The sequence below is a fragment of the Taudactylus pleione genome, unplaced genomic scaffold (genome assembly GCF_031769625.1).
Source record: "Taudactylus pleione unplaced genomic scaffold, aTauple2 ptg001693l, whole genome shotgun sequence".
NCBI classification, from domain to species: Eukaryota; Metazoa; Chordata; class Amphibia; order Anura; family Myobatrachidae; genus Taudactylus; species Taudactylus pleione.
Genome location: NW_028286090.1, coordinates 83,579 through 96,230, shown reverse-complemented (window position 1 = coordinate 96,230; position 12,652 = coordinate 83,579). Strand labels below are relative to the sequence as shown.

General features: G+C 45.4%; 1 protein-coding gene across 1 annotated transcript in view; it reads left to right on the top strand.

Annotated features, from left to right (window-relative positions):
* The window catches only part of GBA2 (glucosylceramidase beta 2), a 164,556-nt gene that overhangs the window by 116,080 nt on the left and 35,824 nt on the right, over window positions 1-12,652 (top strand). The window contains exons 9-10 of the mRNA XM_088464578.1: window positions 1,233-1,358; window positions 4,121-4,305. Of these exons, the coding sequence (XP_088320704.1) occupies window positions 1,233-1,358; window positions 4,121-4,305 (311 nt within the window). The remainder of the gene's footprint in view (window positions 1-1,232; window positions 1,359-4,120; window positions 4,306-12,652) is intronic.

Below are 12,652 nucleotides of genomic sequence, written 5' to 3'. Positions count from 1 at the left end.
GCATGCTTATATTCTGTGTGTATGACTGCGGGTGTATCTGCATGTCTATATTCTGTGTGTATGACTGCGGGTGTATCTGCATGCCTGTATTCTGTGTGTGTGACTGCGGGTGTATCTGCATGCCTATATTCTGTGTGTGACTGCGGGTGTGTCTGCATGCCTATGTTATGTGTGTGACTGCGGCTGTATCTGCATGCCTATATTTTGTGTGACTGTGGGTGTATCTGCTTGCCTGTATTCTGTGTGTGTGACTGCGGGTGTATCTGCATGCTTATATTTTGTGTGTGTGACTGCGGGTGTATCTGCATGTCTATATTCTGTGTGTATGACTGCGGGTGTATCTGCATGTCTATATTCTGTGTGTGTGACTGCGGGTGTATCTGCATGCCTTTATTCTGTGTGTGTGACTGCGGGTGTATCTGCATGCTTATGCTCTGTGTGTGACTGCGGGTGTATCTGCATGTCTATATTCTGTGTGTGTGACTGCGGGTGTATCTGCATGTCTATATTCTGTGTGTGTGACTGCGGGTGTATCTGCATGCCTATATTCTGTGTGTGACTGCGGCTGTATCTGCATGCCTATATTCTGTGTGACTGTGGGTGTATCTGCTTGCCTGTGTTCTGTGTGACTGAGGGTGTATCTGCATGCCTCTATTCTGTGTGTGTGACTGCTGGTGTATCTGCATGCCTATATTCTGTGTGTGACTGCCGCTGTATCTGCATGCCTATATTCTGTGTGTGTGACTGCGGGTGTATCTGCATGCCTATATTCTGTGTGTGACTGCGGCTGTATCTGCATGCCTGTATTCTGTGTGTGAATGAGGCTGTATCTGCATGCCTATGTTCTGTGTGTGACTGCGGGTGTATCTGCATGCCTGTATTCTGTGTGTGACTGCGGCTGTATCTGCATGCCTATATTCTGTGTGTGACTGTGGCTGTATCTGCATGCCTATATTCTGTGTGTGTGACTGCGGGTGTATCTGCATGCCTATATTCTGTGTGTGACTGCGGGTGTATCTGCATGCCTATATTCTGTGTGTGACTGCGGGTGTATCTGCATGCCTATATTCTGTGTGTGACTGCGGGTGTATCTGCATGCCTATATTCAATGCAGTGGCTGTATCAGTGGCTGTGGCAGTGTGTGGACATATCTTTATAACAGTATATAGTGCAGTACTGCATGCAATGGAGGAAGGAACATCTGTCATCTTTGTGTATGTCTACCTCATTAGACGGTACACGCGGTTTTTCGGCAGTGAGGGGGATGTGGCTCCAGCCTTGTGCCAGTACGGCTTATCCCACTATGAGGAATGGGAGCAAAAGATAGAAGCCTGGCAAGGTCCTATTCTGCAAGATGTGTAAGTATGGATAGGAGAGTCTGATGTGCTGTGTCTCATAAGTAATCCCACCCACTGCGCAGTAATAATGTCATCAAAGATGTTGCATCCATTGTTTCAGATATGCTGCTTCTGTGAGCAATTTCAGACTCTCCCGGGCTGTGAGTGACTGTCCCCCTGTAATGTCAGACTCTCCTGGGCTGTGAGTGACTGTCCCCCTGTAATATCAGACTCTCCCGGGCTGTGAGTGACTGTCACCCTGTAATGTCAGACTCTCCCGGGCTGTGAGTGACTGTTCCCCTGTAATGTCAGACTCTCCTGGGCTGTGAGTGACTGTCCCCTGTAATATCTGACTCGCCTGGGCTGTGAGTGACTGTCCCCCTGTAATATCAGACTCGCCTGGGCTGTGAGTGACTGTCCCCCTGTAATGTCAGACTCTCCCGGGCTGTGAGTGACTGTCCCCCCTGTAATGTCAGACTCCCCTGGGCTGTGAGTGACTGTCCCCCTGTAATATCAGACTCTCCCGGGCTGTGAGTGACTGTCCCCCTGTAATGTCAGACTCTCCCGGGCTGTGAGTGACTGTCCCCCTGTAATGTCAGACTCTCCTGGGCTGTGAGTGACTGTCCCCTGTAATATCTGACTCGCCTGGGCTGTGAGTGACTGTCCCCCTGTAATGTCAGACTCTCCCGGGCTGTGAGTGACTGTCCCCCTGTAATGTCAGACTCTCCTGGGCTGTGAGTGACTGTCCCCTGTAATATCTGACTCGCCTGGGCTGTGAGTGACTGTCCCCTGTAATATCTGACTCGCCTGGGCTGTGAGTGACTGTCCCCCTGTAATGTCAGACTCTCCCGGGCTGTGAGTGACTGTCCCCCTGTAATGTCAGACTCTCCCGGGCTGTGAGTGACTGTCCCCCTGTAATGTCAGACTCTCCTGGGCTGTGAGTGACTGTCCCCTGTAATATCTGACTCGCCTGGGCTGTGAGTGACTGTCCCCTGTAATATCTGACTCGCCTGGGCTGTGAGTGACTGTCCCCCTGTAATGTCAGACTCTCCCGGGCTGTGAGTGACTGTCCCCCTGTAATGTCAGACTCTCCCGGGCTGTGAGTGACTGTCCCCCTGTAATGTCAGACTCTCCTGGGCTGTGAGTGACTGTCCCCTGTAATATCTGACTCGCCTGGGCTGTGAGTGACTGTCCCCCTGTAATGTCAGACTCTCCCGGGCTGTGAGTGACTGTCCCCCTGTAATGTCAGACTCTCCTGGGCTGTGAGTGACTGTCCCCTGTAATATCTGACTCGCCTGGGCTGTGAGTGACTGTCCCCTGTAATATCTGACTCGCCTGGGCTGTGAGTGACTGTCCCCCTGTAATGTCAGACTCTCCCGGGCTGTGAGTGACTGTCCCCCTGTAATATCAGACTCGCCTGGGCTGTGAGTGACTGTCCCCCTGTAATATCAGACTCGCCTGGGCTGTGAGTGACTGTCCCCCTGTGATGTCAGACTCTCCCGGGCTGTGAGTGACTGTCCCACTGTAATGTCAGACTCGCCCGGGCTGTGAGTGACTGTCCCCCTGTAATATCAGACTTGCCTGGGCTGTGAGTGACTGTCACCCTGTAATGTCAGACTCTCCTGGGCTGTTAGTGACTGTCCCCTGTAATATCTGACTCGCCTGGGCTGTGAGTGACTGTCCCCCTGTAATATCAGACTCTCCCGGGCTGTGAGTGACTGTCCCACTGTAATAATTGACTCGCCCAGGGTGTGAGTGACTGTCCCCCTGTAATATCAGACTCTCCCGGGCTGCGAGTGACTGTACCACTGCAATGTCAAACTCGCCCAGACTGTTAGTGACTGTCCCTCTGTAATGTCAGACTCTCCCGGGCTGTGACTGTCCCCCTGTAATATCAGGCTCGCCCGGACTGTGAGTGGCTGTCCCCCTGTAATGACAGACTCTCCCAGCTGTGTGTGACTGTCCCCCTGTAATGTCAGATTCTCCCAGCTGTGAGTGACTATCCCCCCTGTAATTTCAGGCTCTCCGGAGCTGTGAGTGACTGTCCCCCTGTAATGTCAGACTCTCCCGGGCAGTGAATGACTGTCCCCCTGTAATGTTGGACTCTCACGGGCTGTAAATGACTGTACCACTGTAATATCAGGCTCTCCCAGGCTGTGAGTGACTGTCCCCCGTAATGTCAGACTCTCCCGGGCTGTGAGTGACTGCCCCCCTGTAATGTCATACTCTCCCGGGCTGCGAGTGACTGTCCCCCTGTAATGTCAGACTCTTCCGGGCTGTGAGTGACTGCCCCCCCTGTGATGTCAGACTCTCCTGGGCTGTGAGTGACTGCCCCCCCTGTAATGTCATACTCTCCCGGGCAGTGAGTGACTGTCCCCCTGTAATGTCAGACTCTCCCGGGCAGTGAGTGACTGTCCCCCTGTAATGTCGGACTCTCCCTGGCTGCAAATGACTGTCCCCCTGTAATGTCGGACTCTCCCGGGCTGCAAATGACTGTACCACTCTAATGTCAGACTCTACCGGGCTATAAATGACTGTACCACTGTAATATCATGCTCTCCCAGGCTGTGAGTGACTGTCCCCCGTAATGTCAGACTCCATCGGGCTGTGAGTGACTGCCCCCTTGTAATGTCAGACTCTCCCGGGCTGTGAGTGACTGCCCCCTTGTAATGTTAGACTCTCCCGGGCAGTGGTTGCATTTGCTGTTGTGTTTTTATTTTCTGTATATTTCTTCTCTGTCAGAGCTGGCCTCTGGGATGCCCAAATAACCTGTCCTCTCACAGGCTCCTCCCATCCTGGTACAAGTCCGCTCTTTTTAACGAGTTGTACTTTATGGCGGATGGAGGCACCATCTGGGTGGAGGTTCCGGCTGATGTGACAGACGATGAGCTCATGAAGATTGGGCAGAAGGAGCTGCCTGGCATGGGGAACCTTCTCCATGAATATGGACGCTTTGCCTACCTGGAAGGTTGTTATTGTGCACCTCATTATCCACTAACATTCTCTGCCCCCCATGATCTACCATTATATATTATATATTATATTTTATCCTCCTCCTCATTATACATCTCTCTGCACCTCATTATCCTCCTGCTCCTCATTATACATCTCTCTGTACCTCATTATCCTCCTGCTTCTCATTATACATCTCCCTGCTTCTCATTATCCTCCTGCTCCTCATTATACATCTCTCTGCACCTCATTATCATCCTGCTCCTCCTTATACATCTCCATGCATCTCATTATACATCTCTCTGCACCTCATTATCCTCCTGCTCCTAATTATACATCTCCCTGCATCTCATTATCCTCCTGCTCCTCATTAGACATCTCTCTGCATCTCATTATCCTCCTGCTCCTCATTATACATCTCTCTGCATCTCATTATACATCTCTGCACCTCATTATCCTCCTGCTCCTCATTATACATCTCCCTGCATCTCATTATACATCTCTCTGCACCTCATTATCCTCCTGCTCCTAATTATACATCTCCCTGCATCTCATTATCCTCCTACTCCTCATTATACATCTCTCTGCATCTCATTATCCTCCTGCTCCTCATTATACATCTCTCTGCTCCTCATTATACATCTCTCTGCACGTCATTATCCTCCTGCTCCTCATTATACATCTCTCTCCACCTCATTATACACTAACGTTCTCTTTCTGCACCTCATTATCTACCATTATATATTATTTTTTATCTTCCTGCTCCTCATTGTACATCTCTCTGCTCCTCATTATCCTCCTGCTCCTCATTATACATCTTTCTACACCTCATTATCCTCCTGTTCCTCATTATACATCTCTCTGCACCTCATTATCCTCCTGCTCCTTATTATACATCTCTCTGCACCTCATTATCCTCCTGCTCCTCATTATACATCTCTCTGCACCTCATTATCCTCCTGCTCCTCATTATACATCTCTCTGCACCTCATTATCCTCCTGCTCCTCATTATACAACTCTCTGCACCTCATTATCCTCCTGCTCCTCATTATACATCTCTCTGTACCTCATTATCCTCATGCTCCTCATTATACATCTTTCTACACCTCATTATCCTCCTGCTCCCCGTTATGCATCTCTCTGTATCTCATTATACTCCTGCTCCTCGTTATACATCTCTATATTTCATTATACTCCTGCCCCTCGTTATGCATCTCTCTGCATCTCATTATCCTCCTGCTCCTCATTATACGTCTCTCTGCATCTCATTATCATCCTGCTCCTCATTATACATCTCCCTGCATCTCATTATCCTCCTGCTCCTCATTATACATCTCTCTGTATCTCATTATCCTCCTGCTCCTCATTATACATCTCTCTGCATCTCATTATCCTCCTGCTCCTCATTATACGTCTCTCTGCATCTCATTATCCTCCTGCTCCTCAGTATACATCTCTCTGCTCATCATTATCCTCCTCTCCTCATTATACATCTCTCTGTACCTCATTATCCTCCTGCTCCTCATTATACATCTCTCTGATCCTCATTATCCTCCTGCTCCTCATTATACATCTCTCTGCACCTCATTATCTTCCTGCTCCTCATTATACATCTCTCTGCACCTCATTATCCTCCTGCTCCTCATTATACATCTCTCTGTACCTCATTATCCTCCTGCTTCTCATTATACATCTCCCTGCTTCTCATTATCCTCCTGCTCCTCATTATACATCTCTCTGCACCTCATTATCATCCTGCTCCTCCTTATACATCTCCATGCATCTCATTATACATCTCTCTGCACCTCATTATCCTCCTGCTCCTAATTATACATCTCCCTGCATCTCATTATCCTCCTGCTCCTCATTATACATCTCTCTGCATCTCACTATCCTCCTGCTCCTCATTATACATCTCTCTGCATCTCATTATACATCTCTGCACCTCATTATCCTCCTGCTCCTCATTATACATCTCCCTGCATCTCATTATACATCTCTCTGCACCTCATTATCCTCCTGCTCCTAATTATACATCTCCCTGCATCTCATTATCCTCCTACTCCTCATTATACATCTCTCTGCATCTCAATATCCTCCTACTCCTCATTATACATCTCTCTGCATCTCATTATCCTCCTGCTCCTCATTATACATCTCTCTGCTCCTCATTATACATCTCTCTGCACGTCATTATCCTCCTGCTCCTCATTATACATCTCTCTCCACCTCATTATACACTAACGTTCTCTTTCTGCACCTCATTATCTACCATTATATATTATTTTTTATCTTCCTGCTCCTCATTGTACATCTCTCTGCTCCTCATTATCCTCCTGTTCCTCATTATACATCTCTCTGCACCTCATTATCCTCCTGCTCCTTATTATACATCTCTCTGCACCTCATTATCCTCCTGCTCCTCATTATACATCTCTCTGCACCTCATTATCCTCCTGCTCCTCATTATACATCTCTCTGCACCTCATTATCCTCCTGCTCCTCATTATACAACTCTCTGCACCTCATTATCCTCCTGCTCCTTATTATACATCTCTCTGCATCTCATTATCCTCCTGCTCCTCATTATACGTCTCTCTGCATCTCATTATCCTCCTTCTCCTCATTATACATCTCTCTGCTCATCATTATCCTCCTCTCCTCATTATACATCTCCCTGCATCTCATTATCCTCCTGCTCCTCATTATACATCTCTCTGTATCTCATTATCCTCCTGCTCCTCATTATACATCTCTCTGCATCTCATTATCCTCCTGCTCATTATACGTCTCTCTGCATCTCATTATCCTCCTTCTCCTCATTATACATCTCTCTGCTCATCATTATCCTCCTCTCCTCATTATACATCTCTCTGTACCTCATTATCTTCCTGCTCCTCATTATACATCTCTCTGCTCCTCATTATCCTCCTGCTCCTCATTATACATCTCTCTGATCCTCATTATCCTCCTGCTCCTCATTATACATCTCTCTGCACCTCATTATCCTCCTGCTCCTCATTATACATCTCTCTGCATCTCATTATCCTCCTGCTCCCCATTATACATCTCTCTGCATCTCATTATCCTCCTGCTCCCCATTATACATTTCTCTGGACCTCATTATACATCTATCTGCACGTCATTATCCTCCTGCTCCTCATTATACATCTCTCTGCTCCTCATTATCTTCCTGCTCCTTATTATACATATCTCTGCTCCTCATTATCCTCCTGCTCCACATTATACATCTCTCTGCATCTCATTTTCCTCGTGCTCCTCATTATACATCTCTCTCCATCTCATTATCCTCCTGCTCCTCATTATAAATATCTCTGCTCCTCATTATCCTCCTGCTCCTCATTATACATCTCTCTGCACCTCATTATCTTCCTGCTCCTCATTATACATCTCTCTGCATCTCATTATCCTCCTGCTCCTCATTATACATCTCTGCTCCTCATTATCCTCCTGCTCCTCATTATACATATCTCTGCTCCTCTTTATCCTCCTGCTCCTCATTATACATCTCTCTGCACCTCATTATCCTCCTGCTCCTCATTATACATCTCTCTGCTCCTCATTGTCCTCCTGCTCCTTATTATACATATCTCTGCTCCTCATTATCCTCCTGCTCCTCATTATACATCTCTCTGCATCTCATTATCCTCCTGCTCCTCATTATACATCTCTCTGCACCTCATTATCTTCCTGCTCCTCATTATACATCTCTCTGCTCCTCATTATCTTCCTGCTCCTCATTATACATATCTCTGCTCCTCATTATCCTCCTGCTCCTCATTATACATCTCTCTGCACCTCATTATCTTCCTGTTCCTCATTATACATCTCTCTGCTCCTCATTATCTTCCTGCTCCTTATTATACATCTCTCTGCTCCTCATTATCTTCCTGCTCCTTATTATACATATCTCTGCTCCTCATTATCCTCCTGCTCCTCATTATACATCTCTCTGCATCTCATTATCCTCCTGCTCCTCATTATACATCTCTCTGCATCTCATTATCCTCCTGCTCCTCATTATACATCTCTGCACCTCATTATCCTCCTGCTCCTCATTATACATATCTCTGCTCCTCATTATCCTCCTGCTCCCCATTATACATCTCTGCATCTCATTATCCTCCTGCTCCTCGTTATACATCTCTCCGCATCTCATTATCCTCCTGCTCCTCATTATACATCTCTCTGCTCCTCATTATCCTCCTGCTCCTCATTATACATCTCTCTGTACCTCATTATCTTCCTGCTCCTCATTATACATCTCTCTGTACCTCATTATCCTCCTGCTCCTCGTTATACATCTCTCTGCTCCTCATTATCTTCCTGCTCCTCATTATCCTCTTGCTCCTCATTATACATCTCTCTGCTCTCCATTATACATCTCTCTTCTCCTCATTATCCTCCTGCTCCTCATTATTCATCTCTCTGCTCCTCATTATCCTCCTGCTCCTCATTATACATCTCTCTGCTCCTCATTATCCTCCTGCTCCTCATTATACATCTCTCTGCACCTCATTATCCTCCTGCTCCTCATTATACATCTCTCTGCACCTCATTATCTTCCTGCTCCTCATTATAAATCTCTCTGCACCTCATTATCTTCCTGCTCCTCATTATACATCTCTCTGCACCTCATTATCTTCCTGCTCCTCATTATACATCTCTCTGCTCCTCATTGTCCTCCTGCTCCTTATTATACATATCTGTACTCCTCATTATCCTCCTGCTCCCCATTATACATCTCTGCATCTCATTATCCTCCTGCTCCCCATTATACATCTCTCTGCACCTCATTATCTTCCTGCTCCTCATTATACAACTCTCTGCACCTCATTATCCTCCTGCTCCTCATTATACATCTCTCTGCACCTCATTATCTTCCTGCTCCTCATTATAAATCTCTCTGCACCTCATTATCTTCCTGCTCCTCATTATACATCTCTCTGCACCTCATTATCTTCCTGCTCCTCATTATACATCTCTCTGCTCCTCATTGTCCTCCTGCTCCTTATTATACATATCTGTACTCCTCATTATCCTCCTGCTCCCCATTATACATCTCTGCATCTCATTATCCTCCTGCTCCCCATTATACATCTCTCTGCACCTCGTTATCCTCCTGCTCCCCATTATACATCTCTCTGCACCTCATTATCCTCCTACTCCTCATTATACATCTCTCTGCATCTCATTATCCTCCTGCTCCTCATTAATACATCTCTCTGCTCCTCATTATACAACTCTCTGCACCTCATTATCCTCCTGCTCCTCATTATACATCTCTCTGCACCTCATTATCTTCCTGCTCCTCATTATACATCTCTCTGCTCCTCATTGTCCTCCTGCTCCTTATTATTCATATCTCTGCTCCTCATTATACATCTCTCTGCTCCGCATTATCCTCCTGCTCCTCATTATACATCTCTCTGCACTTTATTATCCTCCTGCTCCCCATTATACATCTCTCTGCATCTCATTATCCTCCTCCTCATTATACATCTCTCTGCTCCTCATTGTCTTCCTGCTCCTCATTATACATCTCTCTGCCCCTCATTATCTTCCTGCTCCTTATTATACATATCTCTGCTCCTCATTATTCTCCTGCTCCTCATTATACATATCTCTGCTCCTCATTATCCTCCTGCTCCTCATTATACATCTCTCTGCTCCTCATTATCCTCCTGCTCCTCATTATACATCTCTCTGCTCCTCATTATCCTCCTGCTCCTTATTATACATATCTCTGTTCCTCATTATCCTCCTGCTCCTCATTATACATCTCTCTGCACCTCATTATCTTCCTGCTCCTCATTATACATCTCTCTGCTCCTCATTATACTCCTGCTCCTCATTATACATCTCTATGCACCTCATTATCCTCCTGCTCCTCATTATACATCTCTCTGCACCTCGTTATCCTCCTGCTCCCCATTATACATCTCTCTGCACCTCATTATCCTCCTACTCCTCATTATACATCTCTCTGCATCTCATTATCCTCCTGCTCCTCATTAATACATCTCTCTGCTCCTCATTATACAACTCTCTGCACCTCATTATCCTCCTGCTCCTCATTATACATCTCTCTGCTCCTCATTGTCTTCCTGCTCCTCATTATACATCTCTCTGCACCTCATTATCCTCCTGCTCCTCAATATACATCTCTCTGCATCTCATTATACATCTCTGCACCTCATTATCCTCCTGCTCCTCATTATCCTCCTGCTCCCCATTATACATCTCTGCATCTCATTATCCTCCTGCTCCTCATTATACATCTATCTGCACCTCATTATACATCTATCTGCACCTCATTATACATCTATCTGCACCTCATTATCCTCCTGCTCCTCATTATCTTCCTGCTCCTCATTTTACATCTCTCTGCTCCTCATTATCCCCCTTCTCCTCATTATACATCTCTTTGCATCTTATTATCCTCCTGCTCCTCATTATACATCTCTTTGCATCTTATTATCCTCCTGCTCCTCATTATACATTTCTCTGCTCCTCATTATCCTCCTGCTCCTCATTATTCATCTCTTGCTCCTCATTATACATCTCTCTGCTCTCCATTATACATCTCTCTTCTCCTCATTATCCTCCTGCTCCTGATTATACATCTCTCTGCTCCTCATTATCCTCCTGCTCCTCATTATACATCTCTCTGCTCCTCATTATCCTCCTGCTCCTCATTATACATCTCTGCTCCTCATTATCCTCCTGCTCCTCATTATACATCTCTCTGCTCCTCATTATCCTCCTGCTCCTCATTATACATCTCTCTGCTCCTCATTATCCTCCTGCTCCTCATTATACATCTCTCTGCTCCTCATTATCCTCCTGCTCCTCATTATACATCTCTCTGCACCTCATTATCCTCCTGCTCCTCATTATACATCTCTCTGCTCCTCATTATCCTCCTGCTCCTCATTATACATCTCTCTGCTCCTCATTATCCTCCTGCTCCTCATTATACTTCTCTCTGCATCTCATTATCATCCTGCTCCTCATTATACATCTCTCTGCTCCTCATTATACATCTCTCTGCTCCTCATTATCCTCTTGCTCCTCATTATACATCTCTCTGCTCCTCATTATACATCTCTCTTCTCCTCATTATCCTCCTGCTCCTCATTATACATCTCTCTGCTCCTCATTATCCTCCTGCTCCTCTTTATACTTCTCTCTGCTCGTCATTATCCTGCTGCTCCACATATGATATGCATATACGTGATAACTGTTATAGCTCTCTCTCTGCAGCCTAGAAGTACCTCAGTAATAACACATATAATAAGTACATATGTGATAACTGTATTAGCTGTCTCTCTGCAGCCCAGAAGTACCTCAATAATAACACATATAATAAGCACGTACGTGATAACTGTTATAGCTGTCTCTCTGCAGCCTAGAAGTACCTCAATAATAAAACATATAATAAGCACATACATTATAACTGTTATAGCTGTCTCTCTGTAGCCTAGAAGTACTTCAGTAATAACATATATAATAAGCACATATGTGATAACTGTTATAGCTGTCTCTCTGCAGCCTAGAAGTTCCTCAGTAATAACACATATAATAAGTACATACGTGATAACTGTTATAGCTCTCTCTCTGCAGCCTAGAAGTACCTCAATAATAACACATATAATAAGCACATACATTATAACTGTTATAGCTGTCTCTCTCTGCAGCCTAGAAGTTCCTCAGTAATAACACATATAATAAGTACATACGTGATAACTGTTATAGCTGTCTCTCTGCAGCCTAGAAGTTCCTCAGTAATAACACATATAATAAGCACATACATTATAACTGTTATAGCTCTCTCTCTCTGCAGCCTAGAAGTACCTCAATAATAACACATATAATAAGTACATACGTAATAACTGTTATAGCTGTCTCTCTGCAGCCTAGAAGTTCCTCAGTAATAACACATATAATAAGCACATACGTGATAACTGTTATAGCTCTCTCTCTGCAGCCTAGAAGTTCCTCAGTAATAACACATATAATAAGCACATACATTATAACTGTTATAGCTGTCTCTCTCTGTAGCCTAGAAGTACTTCAGTAATAACATATATAATAAGCACATACGTGATAACTGTTATAGCTCTCTCTCTGCAGCCTAGAAGTACCTCAGTAATAACACATATAATAAGCACATACGTGATAACTGTATTAGCTGTCTCTCTGCAGCCCAGAAGTACCTCAGTAATAACATATATAATAAGCACATACGTGATAACTGTTATAGCTCTCTCTCTGCAGCCTAGAAGTACCTCAGTAATAACACATATAATAAGCACATACGTGATAACTGTATTAGCTG